The sequence below is a fragment of the Chiloscyllium plagiosum genome, chromosome 7 (genome assembly GCF_004010195.1).
Source record: "Chiloscyllium plagiosum isolate BGI_BamShark_2017 chromosome 7, ASM401019v2, whole genome shotgun sequence".
Lineage (NCBI taxonomy): Eukaryota > Metazoa > Chordata > Chondrichthyes > Orectolobiformes > Hemiscylliidae > Chiloscyllium > Chiloscyllium plagiosum.
In genome coordinates this window covers 40,868,311-40,887,254 of record NC_057716.1, presented here as the reverse complement: position 1 = coordinate 40,887,254, position 18,944 = coordinate 40,868,311, and the positions used below count along the sequence as shown (strand labels likewise).

Sequence of the window (18,944 nt, the reverse complement as noted above, 5' to 3'; positions counted from 1 at the left end):
AACAGGCCATTTGGCCCAACAAGTCCACATTGACCCTCTGAAGAGTAACCCACCCAGACCAATTTCCCTCTGACTAAGGCACCTAACACTATGGGTAATTTAGCATAGTCAGTTCACCTGACCTGCATATTTTTGGACTGTGGGAGGAAACCAGAGTACCCAGAGGAAATCCACACAGACATGGGGAGAATGTGCAAACTCCACACAGTCAGTCACCCGAGGCTGGAATAGAACTCGGGTCCCTGGTGCTGTGAGGCAGCAGTGGTAACCACTAAGCCACCGTGCTGCCCCTGATCACTAGGCAAAAAATGCCCAAACATATAATTTATATTGTAAGATCACTACTCTTCACTGGATTTAAATATTACATAGGAATATGTAGATTATGTACTATAATTGCCTTGCAAAAAAAAAAAAACAGAATTTGACTTCAAGTAGAATTCAAAATAATTCTGCTTATCAATTGAAGTTCAATATCTGAATGTACAAGAACATTTCCTGATGTTCTTAAGATCCAGGGTAAAAATCAATCAGAAGATTAAACTCTTGTAAAATTGGAGAAGTAAAATGAGCAACAAATTGGCAAGTTAAGAGAAATTGCTCAGAATAAGAAACATTGATTAGATGAGAGAGCTCCACCCCCCCCCCCCCCCACCTCCAGTAGAAAACTAAAAAGAGATTAAAATGATTGAACAAATGAGTGGATGTCAAAAAGAATTTTTGCATTTGTACAGAAGTGAAATGTCATTAATTACCAAAATTCCATATTTAAGACAAAACTTTCCTCTCAACTTGTAACATGGAAATCAAAACTTGGAAGCAAAATTTTAAAATAAGTAAGCTTACACTTTTGCTCAAGGCATAAGAAAATATCTCCAAAGTAGGTAATGATGACAGTTGTAGGGAAATATGACATGATTGAAAAAGATCTGGTTTTAGATGTTGAGGCCACCATTAGAAAATTGTGTACAATTGTGGTTGCCCTTCTAGAAGAAGGATGTTGTTAAACCTGAGAAAGTGCAGAAAATATTTAAAAGGATGTAGCCAGGACTGGAGGATTTGAACTATAGTGAGAGGCTTAATAGGCTGGGGTTTTTGTCCCAAGTGTGTTGGAGGCTGAGGGGTGACCTTATAGGTTTATAAAATCATCGGGGGCATGGATTGAGTGAATAGCTAAGGCCTTTTTCCGAGAGTGTGGGAGTCCAAAACTAGAGGGTAGAGGTTTAAGGTGGGAGGGGAAAGACATAAAAAGAACCCAAAGGGTAACTGTTTCATACAGGGTGGTACGTGTACAGAACAAGCTGCCAGTGGAAGTGGTGGAGATGAAAAAAACTGCATATGCTGGAATCCAAAGTAGACAGGCAAGGGGCTGGAAGAACACAGCAAGCCAGGCAGCATCAGGAGGTGGAGATGTTGATGTTTTGAGTGTAACCCTTCTTCAGAACTGGGGGATAGGTGTAGGGGGAGCTGTAGATAAAGGGGCTGGCAAGGCAGGGTATGACTGGTTGGTTAATGGGAGGAATGAATCCAGTTGGGGGCTGGGAAGGGAGTCAGGAGATAGGAAGGGAGGTTATTTGAAATTGGAGAACTTAATGTTGAATCCTCTGGTATGTAGGCTGCTCAGGCAGATGAGGTTTTGTTCCTCAAATTTGCAGTTTGGTTCATTATACTAATGGAGGAGGCCAAGAATGGTCATGAAAGGGAGTGGGAAGGGGAATTAAAATGGGTGGTGACTTGAAGGTCCAGTAGGCCCCTGTAGGTCTGGCTGAGATGCTCAGCGAACTGTTCCCTGTTTATGTTTGGTCTCCCTGATGTACAGAAGACCACATTGGGAGCACCTGATACAGTAAACTAGTTTGGAAGCGAGGCAGGTGAACCTCTGTCTCATCTGGAAGGACTGGTGAGGCCCTGGATGGAGGTGAGGAGGTAGTGTACTGGCAGGTTTTGCATCTTTTCTGGTTGCAGGGTTCAGGGAGGTTGGTGGGGAGAGTGGCAGAAATCAAGGACTGTCAAAAGGAACAGTCCTTGCGGAAGGCAGAGAGGGGTGAGGAGGGGAAGATGTTCTTGGTGGAAATGTTTGAGGAGACTAATTGGGTGGTAGATAAACACAAAGGGGACTCTGTCTTTATTGCGTTTGGAGTGGGGAGGTTTAGAGCACTGGAACTGGGAATGGAGGTGTTATGGTGGAGGGCTGTCTGGATGACTGAGGGAGGAAAAGCACCTTGTTCGAAATAAGTGCACATCTGGGATGTTTAGGAGTGGAATGTCTCCTTATCTGAACAGATGCAGTGGAGGAATTAGGAGAACGGGGTGGAGTTCTTGCAGGATACTAGTTGGGAGAAGGTGTAGTACAGTAGTTATGGGAGTCTATCGGTTTGTATTAAATGTCCATCTGGAGACTATCGCCGAGATGGAAATGGAGAGGTCAAGAAAGGGAGGGAGGTGTCTGAGATGGACCAAGTGAATTTGAGGGCGGGGTGCAAGTTGTGGATGAACTTGATGAACTGCTCCTGTTCAGCTTGGGTGCAGGATGCTGCGCTGATGCAGTCATCGATATGACAGCAGAAGAGTTGGGGCACAATGCCTGTGTAGGAATTGAAGAGGGATTGTTCGACATTGTTGACAAAGAGGCAGGCATAATTGGGGCACATCTTTGTGCCCATGGCTGCCACCTGGATTTGAAGGAATTGGGGAGAGTTGAAGGAAATGGGAGAAGTTAAAGGAAAAGTTATTAATGATGAGGACCAGTTTGGCGAGGCAGAGGAGTGCTGGACATTCGGAGGGGGTGAGGTTGGAGTGGGTAAGGAGGATGGAGAAATTGAGGCGACCGATGTCACATCATCTGCAATAAAGATGTCTTGGGCAGGTAATAGGCCGGTGGGGGGGTGACCAAGTGGATGAGGAAAGTTGAAGGTGGAGAAGGGATCCTCAGAAGGAGGTTGAGAGTTTTTGTCAAAGAAGGTGGCACGGAGGCAGAGGCAGAGGAAGAAGAGGTCCATGTCGTGGCAGGTCCAGAATTTGTTAAGGTGGGGGCAGAGGGGTATGAATGTGAGCCCTTTCCTGAGGACAGACCATTCAGCCTCAGAGAGTTTAAGGTTGGGGGGCATAGTAAATATGTGCAAGGCTCGAGGCTGGGGTTTTGAGGAGGTCCCGAGGTGGCTGATGGAGGGGAAGGGTGATGGCCTGTGGTGGGTGAGGGTTGTATGCGGTGGGGGGAGAGAAAGCAGATTGGGAGGGGAGTGGGAAGGGGTGGAGGGTGAATGAAGCAAAGAGGAAAGGTGGTGGAGGCCGGTTATAATTACAACATTTAAAAGGCAGTTGGAAGGGTATATGAATAGGAAGGGTTTAGAGGGATATGTGCCAAATGCTAGCAAATGGGACTGGGTCACATTGGGAAGTCTAGTCGAAGTGGATGAGTGGGACCAAAGGTTTCATTTCTGTGCTATATGACTATGGCTGTATAAGAAAAGAATTTGCAATTTTTCCCTAAAGGTTTCGATGGCACAATCGGTGTTTCACTAATAATCTGACCACCTGATTTCCACACCTTTACAACTCATTAACATGTCAACTCACCTCTTATATGCAGATTTTGCTCCTCTCCTCTCCCAAGAAATCTGATATAACAATGTCCAACTTGGATGGATTTGAATTGGTAGTGATAAGAATGACCATTCCACAATCCTTGTGGAGATAAAATGTTCTATTTCGTTTTTTTCTCTGGGCCTCCATGTACCTTCACTACCATGTCCTTGACTGCATAACAGAAAACATACTCCTCCCTTTTTGTGCATGGAAACCAACCAGTTTCATCGCAGACGAACTCACAACCATCTTCAGTCCTTCACTTTTGTGCTCAGGAATGCCTTGGACTTGCATGCTCCTGCCAGGTTGCTTTGTGCACAAGGTTACAGAGTAATGTTATGGCGTATAATTTCATTTCTTAGCTTACTCAATTTTTGTTTATTTGGTGGCTGCCACACTATGTGGTTTGCATAGCTTTTGTGGCCTGAGCAGGATTATTAGCTGTGATGGATGACAAGTAGAGATGCTGCATACAATAGTGAGGTTAGTGGACCAAGAAAACTGGTGAGGTTTTTCCTGCAGTGGCAGAGTTAGAATGAGCATGAGGTAACAGACAGAGGATGCTGTCAGCTACATTTGTGGAGCGCACATCACTGAACCTTCTCTTGTATTGTGCATTCTGTCTAAACTTGGAGAAGGCATTGACCCGAGCTGCTGTGATCAGACCAGCTGTGTTTGGTATCTTACCCTTCTCTGATCATCTGCTGGGTAGATGTTGTCCTCCTCTTGACCATCCTTGAGATCCCAATCTGGAAATCAGGGTGCCAGCTTAGTTTCCTAAGAGGATAGTGTGCAACTTAGTAATAAAAGGAGTGCAGGAGAAAAGCAGCAGCTCAGATAGTATCTTTAGAGAAAGAAACAGTTCACATTTTGACCAGTATGACTCTTTGGAAGACTAGATTCAAAACGTGAATTGCATTCCTCTTTGCAGATACTGCTGAATCTGCGGAGTTTCTCCAGCACTTTGTTTTCATCTCAGGTTTCCAGCAGCTGCAGTATTTTAGTTTTAATTTGAGCATTCAAGCTAGATCCTGGATTGCAGCCAGGCTTTAGATATAGCATCGATGTTTGAATGCCAGAAGGTCCTTGCAGCAGTGGGAATTTTGCCTCTCAACACATGATTGCATGAGAAAGACATCAAAAAGGCCAAATGCATAATTAATTAATTGAGGCGAGAAGGACAGCATGAGAAAAATGGCTATAGCGGTGATGGCACAACCACTATTAAAATACCCAAAAATAACACTTAGCCAAGAAACTGGAAAATTGTGACCTTTCTTAAGAATTTCATTGTTGTTAATCTATATTTTGGTAGTAAGGCTCCATTTTCTTAATTGCCACACATTATCGTTTTGTATTTTCAAAATCCCTATGTTAAATTCTACTGGTTTCTTACTGTAACATTCCTGTTATTTGAAGATAACCAACAGGTCATACACTGGTCATTATTATTTTCATGAAACATTTGAACAGAACACTGTTAGAATTTCACTGTGAACTACATGTATATCACCAATTTTGACATTAAATGAACACCACTAATAAGAAATCTTGCAATTTTACATAAATTGATAAACAGTAGATAACATTCATAAAAGTACACTTCTCAAAACAAAATCTCAATTGTAAAATTTATACAGAAGTATGTTGTACAATTATAGGAATTAATCAAAAGTAGTCATTTTATCTGAAAAGCCACAATCTCACAGTGATTCATTGTGGTTTTGGTCTGAAAATAATTCTGCTTCATTTCCTTAGAAAAGTTCAATGACCAATAAGCCATTCTAGGAAACTTGTGGTATTATAGTCACTATAGACAGCTGCACTTTACTGTATCATCACATTCTTCAATATTCCTTCCGTACAGAGTAATTAACTGTGAGTGGATCCTATGAAAGTGAAGTGAAGGAAACAATACACAAAATTCAGAAGACATATGTTTCATCTAGTGATCCCATTCTATGCTCACCAGTAGATGCCATTTCAATAATGGAAGTATACATCATGAACCCAGAGAATACAAAATTAGTTAATTTATTTGTTCATTAATAAATAATTTAAACTTATGAATTTAATACAATACATGCACTACTTGATTAATTTTCAGACCACAGGACTAAACTAAGTGGTCTGGCAGTTATTTTTCGGTTTGATTTTTAAATGTTTTCTAGTCACAAAGTTACTCTTGAATGAAAATGTGTAAAAAATGTTGACATTCTAATGTTGATGTCAAAGTGTGGTACAGAATTCTAAATATTGCATGGGTAAATAGTTAATACTTACTTTATATTAATTTCTGAAGTTCCCTCCAATAAGTTGCCATCAACATTCCATGGAGAGTTTTCCTTAAGAGAAATCACAGAGGAATGACTTGAATGAAAATCAGCATTTTTGTCAGAGGTTGTGTCTGTCCATCTGTGCTTGGTTCCTGTACGTATTTTAACTTCCTGGACTGTATAGGTCTGCACAAAGGGGAAATCAAACTACAAGCAAAAAGACAATGTACAAAGGCATAAATAAATGTCCACTTAGCTTAAAAGTTAAATAAAATAGCCATTGATTATTTTTGACATACAGGTTTATTCACACTGTAGTTCATAGGGAGTAAGGGCTCACTTAAAGAAATGGTTTGCAATATTGTCATTATCCAGTGCAAAACCCCAAAAAAGGTAACACATCAAATTAGAGATGATTACTGAAATCTAAATATGTTAATCTTTTGTTTAAAACGCAGACAGCTCCACAAACAACTATTGGCAAAAAGAATGGATTGTGAAATCATACAAACAAAAACATAGATTGATGAAACCTAATCTGGCTTAGGTTGAACAGCATTTTATATTAAATAAAAATTTAGTGCCTGGTGTCTTGTGACAGGGAATTAATCCTCCTAAGGAGGACAAAGCATGCTAACATAATTAGGAAAACTGTATAGGATTTATTTATTAAGCTATGAGAACTGATGAGGCGCATGTAACAAAAATGCCATATGTTTCAGTTTACCTGGTTCGTTAAGTTACCGTATCGTTTTAGATGTTTTATGAAGTCTGCTCGTGAACAATTTTGGACAACAATAAGTGACATGCTTCCATTATCCAACCTAAAATAGAAAATTAAACACTTCTTAAACACTAAGAAGGAAGATTATTTTAGTTTAAATAGTGAATTAGAAACTATTACAGGAAATATTTCTGTTATGAATTGTTAAAGAGTGTATAGACCACGAATTACAGTATTAGCTCAGCGAGCATTAACGCTGAATGGGTTATTGAGACCATTAAAATAGTGGACAGGAATGCCATGTCCATATCATACGAAAGTATTAAGTGCTTAACTGCTAATTTTGCCGACAGCAATTCCTAGTCTTTAATAATAAAACTCAGTACTTCTTGACACATTGAAGTCAATTAATACAACACTTCATACAAAGTTATCAGTACACTTTGAGGGGATTGCCAATATAAAAAAAATTGCAAGTTTCTTATAATATTTAGTGCATTTTTGGTCAGAATAATCAATCTATAAAATTCTGATTGAGTATTGTTAATGGTTGGTGGTTTTCTTTTGTCTGTAGCATTCAAGTGTTTTGAAAAAAATGGTTAATCAATTTAAGAGAAGTAGTTTATCAATTTTGCATGTTACCCACAAGTAATAGAAGCAGGTGTGAATTTCTAAAATCCGATTTACTATCCAGCCTTATCTGAACATTATCCACTGATTATTTCAACCCTGATCTCAGCAGATTCAACTGCAACCATTTAAAAATCAGGGGATTATTGCAGTGTAGGCCCTCATAAAGGGTCTAGAATATCTACTATATACATATTTCTGGGAATGAATCCAAAAGGTCATAGGAAGAACAAATATTATAGGTATTGGCCTATTCCACTAACCTGGTATTAGGTGCTAGGCCTCTGGGTGCCATAGAACAGACACATGGAATAGCCATGATGCTAATATTGAGGAAATGTCCTTGTATGGTTTGCCACTTATCTTCATTATCTGGAAAGTGCCAAAACTTTATTTCTGCAGAAGGATGCTACAAAGTTATGTTCACACTTAAAATTTTAAATTATAGATGTATTTTAATACTCACTACACTGTTCAATAGCATTCATTTCATCTTCATTTCTGAAACAGATTGAAAAGACAAGGAATTCATCAATATCTAAAACAAATGCATTTTGTTAGGAAAATATGACTTGCAATTTGTGTTAAGCATAGTCATAAAGCAAACAACACTTAACTATTCCAGTGAAGAAAATCTGACAGCAAAATGAACTTGTGCAGTATGTATATGCATAGATAAACATAAAATTTAGAAGCTGCCATCAAGATATTCTTCACCCACTCTCTACCAAAAAAGAGCACTCTTGCATTCCTTGCTGAAAGATTTGCCATTCAAAGAACTACAACAGCAGAAACATGTTGCACTTGGTACTGAAAGCAACTGAAACTCTCAGGACTGGTGCAATCAAGAATAATAAAAAAAATTAAACAGTGTGATAACTGATATTTTCAAATGAAAGTGACAAGGTTAGAATCTCATTCTCTCAGGAAAAAAAGCAGCATTAGATATTTAGCTTTTTACTTTCTTGTACTTTTATAAATGTCTCTCTTATTCTTTATTTCACTTTCTGTACTTCATTTGAAATTTACTTTTTATTTCCTACTTTGTACTTCCAGTTTGAAATTTTCTTGCCCAAGTAATGACATTTTAATGTGATTGGTTAAGGAGATTCACTGCTGCTTGCCTCAATCATATGTGCCACATATCCACTATAGAGGGACTCATGATGGAAAATTTATTATATCAAAGAAAACCTTAGCTATCATGTCCACAGAAAGTTTAAAGGCAGCTATCAACAGGTTGAATGGTAAGTATAGAACTTTAACTGTTATGAGAAATATTTGGGCCATTATCCTATGTACACTTATCTAGAATAGAAAAGCAAAAAATACTAGTATTTATATAGTGACTTTAATAGCCAATTAAGCATATTCGAAGTAAACAATGTCAGTTTCTAAAGATACTCTGAAACCATGCAGCTTTACCTCGCACCATCTCTCTTGATCGCTTTGAATTATGATTGGATTTTTGTCCAAAATTCTGTACAGGGAACGTTTTTTTAAACGGCAAAAATTATATACTTCAAATACTGTAATATTCAATTATTTATGCTGTGACTAAAATATAATAGCGATGTGTATACCCCTTGTACAGATGAACTTTAATTATCCAAAGGACACGGGCAGGGGAGGGCATTTCGTTCAGTTAATTGAATTCTGGTTAATCGAATGCCCGATAACATAGTTTAGCAAAACATCAGAACCCTGTCAGATAATCCGATATTCAGATAATCAAATACCGGATAATTGAGGTTTCTATTATTTACTGTGTGTTTTTACATTGATTCTAGGAGGTGTATTGATGTTATTACATAGAATTGTTTTGAGGGATGTTGATGCCTTGAAACTTTGCTTGGTCAGGGTTTACAGTGGTTATGTGTTACTCTTTATTATCTGGAATATTTAATCAACTGGCACACTCCTGGTTCCAACGGTGCCGGTTAATAAAAGATTTGCCGTATTAGAAAGAATGAGACTGATATTACTGTCTTTGGTCCCTTCCACAGACTCCACTCCGCAACTGCTGGGTCCATCTCTCTTCCTAGAAGCAATCTGAGATGAAACAGTTTGTTTATGACATCAGTGTCACATCTGATTTGCAAATGAGCTTTCAACCACATATCTGAGCCAGCACTACGACTGATATGATTATTTCTACTTCTGTAACAACACCAGAGTCTGCCATGACTTAGCTCCTCTAATGCTGAAACCCTCATTCATGTCTTTATTAACTCTGACGTAGATTGGTGCCCAGTTAAGAAACACCTTAATTTTAATATTTTCATCCCTGTCTTCCAAATTTGTCCATGACCACCTGTCTCTTGTATCCTGCAGTTTACAACTACTTGTACTCATCTAATCTGGCTTCTTAAGCATCCCTAATGATAATGACACTGATTCACTGCCGGTCATGCCTTCAGCTGCCCTTGTCTTAGTACAGGAATTCCTGCCCTAAATCCCTCTACCTCTTTATTTTCTTCCTTTAAGATTCTCACCTAAACTATCACGTTTATCCAGTTTTTGTTCCTCTATCTTAATACCTCTTTATTTGAATTTTGTTTTATAATGCCTCTATGTTCAAGTTGTTATTGTTGAAGTGAAGTCACTTTTGTAATAAAGAAATATGATATACAGCATAGAAGTCATTTATCAGAGCTCTTGTGGCATAGTGGTAGTGACCCTATCTCGAATCAAGGATACACAGGTTCAAATCCTACCTCCTCCAGAAAATGTGTAACATCATCTCTGAACAATGACTAGAAAATATCTAGAAACCAGTCAACTCAGCTCCAGGACCACTCTACAGAAGTTCCTTAGGTTCATGTCCTAGGCCAAAACATCATCTGCTACTTCATCAATGATCTTCCATCATAGAATGAGAAGTGGGGATGTTCACTGATGACTGCACAGTGTTCAGCATCATTTGCAACTCTTCAGATACTAGAGTGTGTTTATGCTCAAATGGAGCAATATCTGGATAATATTCAGGTTTGGGCAATTAAGTGGTAAATAACATTCAAGCCATACAAGTACTAGGCAATGACCATCTTCAAAATGAGAGAATCTAACCTTCCCTGACATTCAATGGCCTTACCATCACTGAATACCCCAACATATCAACATACTTTGGTTACCACTGACCAAAAGTTAAATATGGCTGCAAAAGTAGATTAAGGCTAGGAATCCCAATGTACCAACTTTGACTCCCCACAACCTGTCAACAATCTACAAGGCACAAGTCAGGAATGTAAATTAGGTATTCCCCACCTGCCTGGATGTGTACAGCTCCAACAACACTCAAGGAGCTTGACATAATCCAAGACAAAGTAGCCTATTTTATTAGCACCACATTCATTCCCTACACTACTGATGTAAAGTAGAAGTGTGCATCATCAACAAGATTCACTGTGGAAGTTCACCAAGGCCCATTAGACAGCACCTTCCAAAGCTGGGTAATAATTGAAATCATAAATGGGTTTATCAGGATGGATATGGAATAAATATTTCAGAACAAAGAAAATTCTACATCTCCAAAATTAATAATATATTCAATCAACTTAAATTGTCCATGCTGATGTTTATATTTCATGAGTCTCCAGCTTTTTAGCATATCCAGTTCATTTTTCCTAGTAGTTTTTACTCCTCTAGTTTCCTTTCCAAAGCATCTAAGCTATTCGACACAATCATTTCCTGTGATAATGAGTTCCTGATACTAACCACTTTGAGCAAATTTCTCCCCATTTCCCTATTGGATATCCCTAGTTTTGGACTTGCCCACAAATTGAAATATTCACTCCACATCCATCCCAACACGTGATTTCAAAGACCTCTATCAGATCACTTCAAAATCTTCACTTTTCCAAAGGAAACCCCAACCCATTCACTTGTTCCCAACAGCTTTAATCTCTCAGTTCTGATATCTTGTGTGTCTTTTCTGCACTGCATAACGTGCTTTTACACATTTCTCTATAGTATGGAAAACAGAATTGTGCACAGTACTCTAAATGCATCCTGATCAAGGTTTAGCATTTAGTATAAGGTCATCACTCTTGCATTCTGTACCCTTTAATTAAATCCAGTTGCTCCTTCAGCATTTTAAATTGATTTGCTTACACACAATACAATTGTTTTATAATTTGTTCATCAGCATCCTTAGATTTTTTTGCTTTGTACCCCAACCAGTTTCTTACTTTCTGTCTAAAGGGCATGCTAACTCAATTGTCTAACTGGCTGGTATGAGATTCAGAATAACGACAGCAGTGTAAGTTTGGTTCCTGTTCCAGCTGAGGTAAGATTTAGGATCAGATTCCTTGTTCTGCCCTTTAAAGTGGATGACAACAATAAACCATCATTACGGAAAAACAATCCAGAAATGGCTAAGGGTAAAGCGTCAGCAAGCAATAGCTAAGGACCTCCACTTGGGGGAGAGCACTCATTAATGCACTGATAATTCTATCTTTCCTAACAAAGTACATCATCCTACATTTGTTTTTGTTAACTTGCCACTTAACTGATAAGGCTGCAATTTTATTAATATCTGCATGCCTTATGCTGTCCTCGTCTTTAGTGTTTTCTATTACCTCCACAGCCCAAGTTTCAAATTTGGTGCTGAGTTTCTGGTTTCCAAGTTCAAATCATTAGTGTAAATCTGAATCCATTCTCATCTATTCTCTACTGAAAATAACTAGTTGCATGAGCTTTTCTCCAGTGTAGACCCTTTAGGCCTAGATTCATCCTGATAACCAGCACAACCAAAGGCATTTAAAGTAAAGTAACTAAAACTGCAAGACAAATTTCAGGCTCAGCTCCACTTCTTTCTATTGCCTGTTGATGTAACTTTGAGTTATAACTCATAAGACCATGGGCAATGATCAACAAGAAAAAAATAATCATTTTCTCTTGATTGTCAAACAAATTACTACAGCTGAATCCCTTTAGTCTCGCCTTTTCTTATATTTTGTGTCTTCTATCGTGAAGACAGAAACAAAAATATTTGTTTAACTTCTCTGTTATTTCTTTATTAGCAGTATAATTTCTCCTGTCTCAGCATCTAAGTGACACATGTTTACTTTCACTATTCTATTGCTTCTTACAAACTTTAAGGTAATCTTTTGGTTTCTAAATTTGCACCAATACTAAGACATATTAGTCTTCTTGGCAATATGATAGACTTCTTCTTTTGCTGAAAAAAATCTTTTGATAGCTATGGATGCATTTAGCTAACTTTTTTCTCCATTTTTTTTCCTTGACTTTACCTTATTCAGTGAAAAAATATTATTTATTGCTTCCTGTTAATCTGCTTGTATTTACCTGAAGTTGCTGCACTATGCTCTTAAACTTTCTCTTTAGATTTATACATTTCCACTTTTACCTGAAATATCCACACCTGTCTTGTGCTACCACCTATTATATGATTCACTAAGACATTACTCCCAGATGATTTTGTCAGATTATACTTTTCTCAGTGCTGTGAATTGACACTCTTCCACACCATTCTTTCAAATATGCACTCAACTTCTTGATCTGCTTGACATAATGCTAATTTATATTTGCCTCAGGTTGTAATACAGAGATTGTTATGTATGAAGTACTGCTTATTATACTGGAACACCAGCTTCTCAAATCCTTACAGTAGAACCTCATTCCTCGTTCAACTTATGGGCTTGGTTTTTGCATGGACCACAGCAATCAAATTATCTGTCATCTGCTCTATGTTCTTAAGTTGTCAAGTGAAACCTGTTTTTAATTGTGGGCTTAGGAACTTTTAGAATTCCTGATCATTGCTGCAGAGAACAGTATCCATTCCTCTCACTATACTGTCCCCATCATTACCACATTTCTTTGCATTCCCCACTGCTATCCTAAGAAGTCCTTCCATCCTGCAGTTGGGTGACTTTGACTGGGATGAATGAAGCTTCTACAGATAGATCATTAGGTTTATGAAGAAGGTTAAATTAACACGTTATCTAAAATAATTCAGTTAACTGAAACTTGAATAGTTAATTAGCAAACTAAACTGTTTATAACCTACCTTTTGTCTTCCTGGTCTACCACATAAACATTTTCTGATGGTAGAAAGGATAGTTCACAATTCTCAGGCCTAAAGACATGAAAAGTTATGGAGTTCAAAAATTGTTTTTGTTAAAATTCACAGTAAGTGTTCAACCATGTGTCATAGTAAAATTATGGGGAACGTGAAGTAATTTTCTAACAAATTAACACAAAATCTACAGTATTGTGTAAAATTTTGGCCTTGTTATGAGAGAAAGGACATACATGCAATACAAACAGTTGTGAGAAGAATCACTTGACTGATTTATAAGATGAAGGGATTATCTTATGAAGAAGATGGATAGGTTGGGTCATATCCATTGGACATTCAAAGTGTTGATCTTACTGAAGCATAAAAGAATCTGAGGGGACTTGACAGTATGGATGGTGAAAGGATGTTTTCCCCGTGAGAAAGATTGTAATAAAAAAAGATACAGTTTAAACATAAGGAGTCTCCCATTTAATACAGAGACGAGAAGTTTTTTCAAGAGTTTCTCAGCTTGTGGAACACTCTTTATACAGAATGGTAGGGAGCAAGGTCATTATGTAATTTTTGGGTTGAGTTAGACAGATTTGTGACTGATGAGGGAGCTAAAGGTTAGCTGAGATATATAGGCAAACTGACTTGAAGTCACAATCAGATTAGTCATGATCTCATTGAATGGCAGAGCAGTTTTGAAGGACTGAATATTTATTCCTGCTCCTAATTCATATATATTGTCAGTTTGTAACTGGGCTAAATTTCTTTGTAGGAAAAACCAACTTGGAGCTAAATGTTCTCTTTTTTATGTATATATTGACTAAGGAGGACAAAAGTCTTCTTGGATAAAAGGTCATTTTTCTTACTTCAGATTTGTCAGTGTTTTGATAACAGCAAACTCTCTCCTCTGGGTGGAAGGCATCCAACGATGCTTTTCTGCTAAGGCCAGGGTTCTTCCACCAAAGCCAAGCATAGCTGTGAAACCAAATTGAAGTAGCCTGTTGTGACTACAAAAGGTACAAACATCTACTTTTTGGAAGTTACCTAAAACACAAGAGGACACCAAGAATAAAAAAGACAATGTTAAAATTCAACCACAACAAGATCTGTTCTGCATTCTACACCATCAAATCAAAATGATACAGAAATGTACTGGCATAAAAACACCAGACTTCACAACAAAATATCAAACATCCTCAAAATAAGACAAAACATGGAAATACTATACTAGCAGAATTGCATATAAAAGGAAAAGAATGAAGCTAGACTTTTATAAATTACTTGCTATGACCCAGTTAGAATATTGTGTTCAATTCTGGATGCCAAAACTTGGAAAGGATTTTGATATCTCAGAGATGGTACTGTAAGGCATGGCAGAAGAGCTCAAGGCCTTAGTGTGCTCCTCCTGCTTTACATGGGAAGCCACGTATACTTCCAGCACCCAGGACTAGCACGTGTGCAGGAAGTGTCTCCAAATGCAGTTCGTGGAGGCCTGAGGTTTGCGACAGGAGAGGTGGCTGGGGACTCTCGAGCATCTGCAAAGCTGAAGTAATCGTGGATAGCACGTATATGGGTGGTGGTGATACTGCAGGCATTGACTTCACAGGCAGAAAGGGAATGGGTGACCGCCAGGCAAAGAAAGAGGTCTCGGCAGGCCATGCATCAATCCTCTGTGGCCATTCCTCTCAAAAAACAGGTGTAACCTTTTATTCATTGTTCAGTAAAATATCCTCTCAAGTGAAAATAGCAACAGCCAATGTTTGCTCTGCTGCAAAGGGAGGAGCAAAAGTGTGGAAATACAACTGAATCTTCCATGACTATTGTAAGGGGAATGGATAGATGTGCCTATGGCCACAAATTAAATTCCAGGATGGTTTGTTCCCTCCCTGGTCAAGCAGCTACAGGGCATCCTGGAGAGGGAGGGTGAAATGGCAGTGACTGGTACAGATTAGTAACAATGACATAGGTTTTTGTAAAACAAAGATAAGGTCTTGTAGTAATTTGAACCAGGTGAATCTTGCTGATTACAAGATCCTTGATTAGGGTTGTTAACCTTGGCCAATCAGAAAAGCTCTGGCTGACCAACAGGACCAGGAGACTATGCCGTTCTTGGTAGTATAGTGGTTAGTATCACTGCCTGTCATGCGGGCGACCAGGGTTCAATTTCCTGCTAGCGAGGACCTGACTATTTTGGGTTCAAGTGGTGCAGTGGTAGTGTCCCTACCTGTGAGCCAGGAGGCCTGGATTCAAGTCCCACTTGATCCAGTGGTGCGCGATACCATCTCTGAACAGGTTGATTTTAAAAATATATATAGAACCACGAGACTTTAAAAAAAATATAACCCGGAGATTATAAATCTCCTCAGTTCAGAAAAAAACTATATATATAAAACCAGGAAATTTAAAATCTCCAAAGAAAAAAAATATAACCAGGAGATTAGAATCTCCTCAGTGCAGGGGATTGACTCTAAGCAGTGTACTGTACTCAAATGTATAAGGGATGACTTGGTGATGGGATACCAACATCTGTATAGTTATTTCAGTGGTGACAGGAGAAAACAGTATGTTGCTGAAGAACATTTGCTTGCAACAGTCATCTTGGAGCTGGGGTAAGCATTTCTGGCAACATTTGGGAAGTTGGACTCCTTCAATCCTGCTGTCAAAGACTGGGCCCATTATGTGCAAAGAATGCAATATATTTTCTAAGCAAATGATATTGGGGCAGATGAAAAGCAATGAGTAATTCGTCTGACTGCAGACACGCACCATTTTCAGTTATAAGGGGCTTAACTCTCCCAGAGACACTAAAGCCTTCCAAAGTTGACAGAATTGGTTAAGGAATATTACAACTCAAGCCTCCTCTAATTCTGAGATGCTATCGGCTTTATTCAGCTGTTAGAGAACCGGGAGAATCCATATTGGCATTTTTGACAAGTTTGGGATGACTGTCAAAGGCATGTGTTTTTGGGTTAACCCTGAATGAGATGCTGAGACACTGTTTGGTATATGGCATTAATGACATAACCATGCAGAAGCACCTACCAGTTGAAATCCAACTGGACTTCAAACACGTGCTACTGCTGTCGTCATTAGAAAATGTGGCAAGTCGAGCATGGAACTATAGAGCATTCCAATGGAAGTAGACTCCCTCACCTCTCCAACTGAGCTTGAGCAACGCCACTTGAGTATAGGCAATTGCAGTCTCATGCAGCACATATCCTGATCAGAGGGACCCTAGCAGAACATCACAATAAAGCTGAACCTTGGCCAAGTGGTTAAAAAGTTCTTCAGGATTTGGCCGGGCAAGCCATTGTAGTTGCTGCCAGAATGTGGACTCAAGACATCAAAGGAGTCCTAAAAGGCCTGACTTCAGTCAGAAAATTCATAGGCTGGTACCAGGAGTATGCACACCCTGGAAAGTCTCCCACATGTGGGTTAGAAAAATTAAATTGCTTCGTGACATCTACATCAGAATGGATTAAAATTAATGTTTGGTTAAATGGTCACCTAGTTCCCATGGAGGTTGATACTGGCACAGCTGTATATACGGTTGCAGAACCTGTCTTTAACAAGATTCGCTCGAGATTTCGGATCTTAAATTTGCACAAGACCTCAGCCAGTCCAAGACCATGCATTGGGGAGCCATTGCAGACGAAGGGTATGACTTCAGTTCTGGTCTCCTTTGAGCAGTTGGTGCAGATTGTAATAAAAGGCTCAGGCCCAAGCCTATTGCAGTGGAACTGGTTGATAAAGATTCAGCTAGATTGGTTCAACATTTTTCGATTAGAAAATGACTGCCTCTTTGAAGCCCTAGTGAAATACCCAGGAATATTTCAGGAAGGGCTGGGACTATCAAAGGGATCAAAACCACTTTATATGTTGACCAGGAATTAATTCTGAGATTTTGCAAGGCCCGCCTGGTGCCATTTGCTTTGTGTATGAAAGTAGCAATGGAAATCAGAAGGCTGGAGAGCAAAGGAATTTTCAAACCAGTGCAGTTGTTCTGATTGTGAAGCCTGATGGCTCAGTTTGCCTTTGTGGGGATTGGAAGCAAATGGTAAAATGCTTCTTGAAGCTGGATAAATACTTAAACCCTCACATGGAGGACTTGTACAGAAAATTGGCAGGGTGGGGGGTGGGCGCTATCCTTTACGAAGCTGAACATGAGCCATGCCCATCTGCAATTGTAACTGGATTAGGAGTCCCAGAAGTATGCTACCATTAATACCCATAATTGTTTATATCAATATACAAGACTGCCATTTGGGAGATCATCAGACTGTGACCTTTTCCAGTGGACCATGGAGAAGAACATTTTACAAGGGCTACCCTAAACTGCCAAATATCTGCATGATTTACTAATACAGGGAAGACCAATAAAGAACACTTGGAGAACTTGGACATAGTGCTTAAATGTTTCTCCCAGCTGGCGCATGTATTAGAAGGGAGAAATGTGTGTTCTGGACACCCAAGTGACCTACTTGGGTTACAGAGTTGACAAAACTGGGTTACACCTGTTGAGAGATAAAGTGAGAATGATCAAAGTAGCCCAGGCTCCCACGTCTCTAATGGAGCTTAGGTCTTTCCTTAAGTGAGTGAATTTTTATGGAAAATTCATATATAACCTTGCCTCCATCTTGGCACCCTTACACCTGCTGTTGAAAAAGGGGTCAGCCTTGGAAATGGTCGCATAAGCATGATATAGGCTTTAGGGAAGTTGAAAAGCAGCAATTGCCATCTAAGGTGTTGGCCCAATACGATCTGAAGCAAGAGGTAATGCTGACATGCAATGCCTCTCCGTATAGTATCAGGGTAGTGTTGGCTTACTGGTGGCCTAATGGAGAGGAAAGTCTAATAGCATATGCTTCGCAGACTTTGGCTGATGCTGAACACAGATATGCCCAGACAGAGAAGGTAGGTTTGGCGGACATCTTTGGTGTGAGGAAGTTCCAATATCTTTTCCAGACAGAAATTTGTCGTAATAATTGATCACAAACCCCTGCTAGCACTGCTGAAAGAAGAAAGGTGGTGCTGCCCATAGCTTCCTGTAGAATTCAGCGTGGGGCCTTTAATCTCAGTATATACAAGTTAGAACACAGTCCAGGAAGCCAAGTGGTTAATGCAGATGCCTTGAGCTGCCTCCAACTGGCAGATTCTCCACCTGTGGTGCCTTCCCCAGAATGTCCATTTTAGTTTTAAAATTCCTGGACATCCTTCCAGTCACCACTGACAATATTTGAATGTGGACACAAAAAGATCCTGCCCTAGTGAAACTAAAATATCTGATGGTAATGGGGGAAACAGAATGGCCATTGGAAACAGGATTGAATCCTTTCTGGACCCAGCTATATCAGATCACCATTACAGGGCAACTTATTACAATGGGGAGCAAAGGTGACTGTCCCAAGTAAAGGTCACCACCAGATACTGGCCAAACTCCACAAGAGTCATACAGTTGTTTCCAAGATGAAGCTGCTAGCAAGAAGCTATGTCTGGTGGTCAGGGTTGGATGCCAACATAGCTGCATTGGGGGGCAATGCTCAGGGGACAAAACCTGACATAAGCAGTGGCCCCACATCTGTAGGAATGGCCGCGTAACCATGGACTATGCCAGTCCTTTCATGGGCTAAATGTGGACGCCCATAAAAATGTGGATGTGCATAAAGTCCATTCAGCAAACTCAGGGATGATGATCGAG

General features: G+C 39.4%; 1 protein-coding gene across 8 annotated transcripts in view; it reads right to left on the bottom strand.

The window, feature by feature from the left end:
• The window catches only part of cerkl (ceramide kinase-like), a 185,510-nt gene that overhangs the window by 16,644 nt on the left and 149,922 nt on the right, over positions 1-18,944 (bottom strand). For 3 of the 8 annotated variants that reach the window (XM_043693483.1, XM_043693488.1, XM_043693489.1), the window contains 7 exons: positions 14,113-14,290; positions 13,247-13,315; positions 7,682-7,716; positions 7,479-7,587; positions 6,589-6,685; positions 5,869-6,068; positions 4,355-5,474 (listed from right to left, as the gene is read on the bottom strand). In XM_043693483.1, the coding sequence (XP_043549418.1) occupies positions 5,396-5,474; positions 5,869-6,068; positions 6,589-6,685; positions 7,479-7,587; positions 7,682-7,716; positions 13,247-13,315; positions 14,113-14,290 (767 nt within the window). In that variant the 3' untranslated portion in view covers positions 4,355-5,395. The other 5 variants (XM_043693482.1, XM_043693481.1, XM_043693487.1 and 2 more) reach the window with 5 other exon arrangements.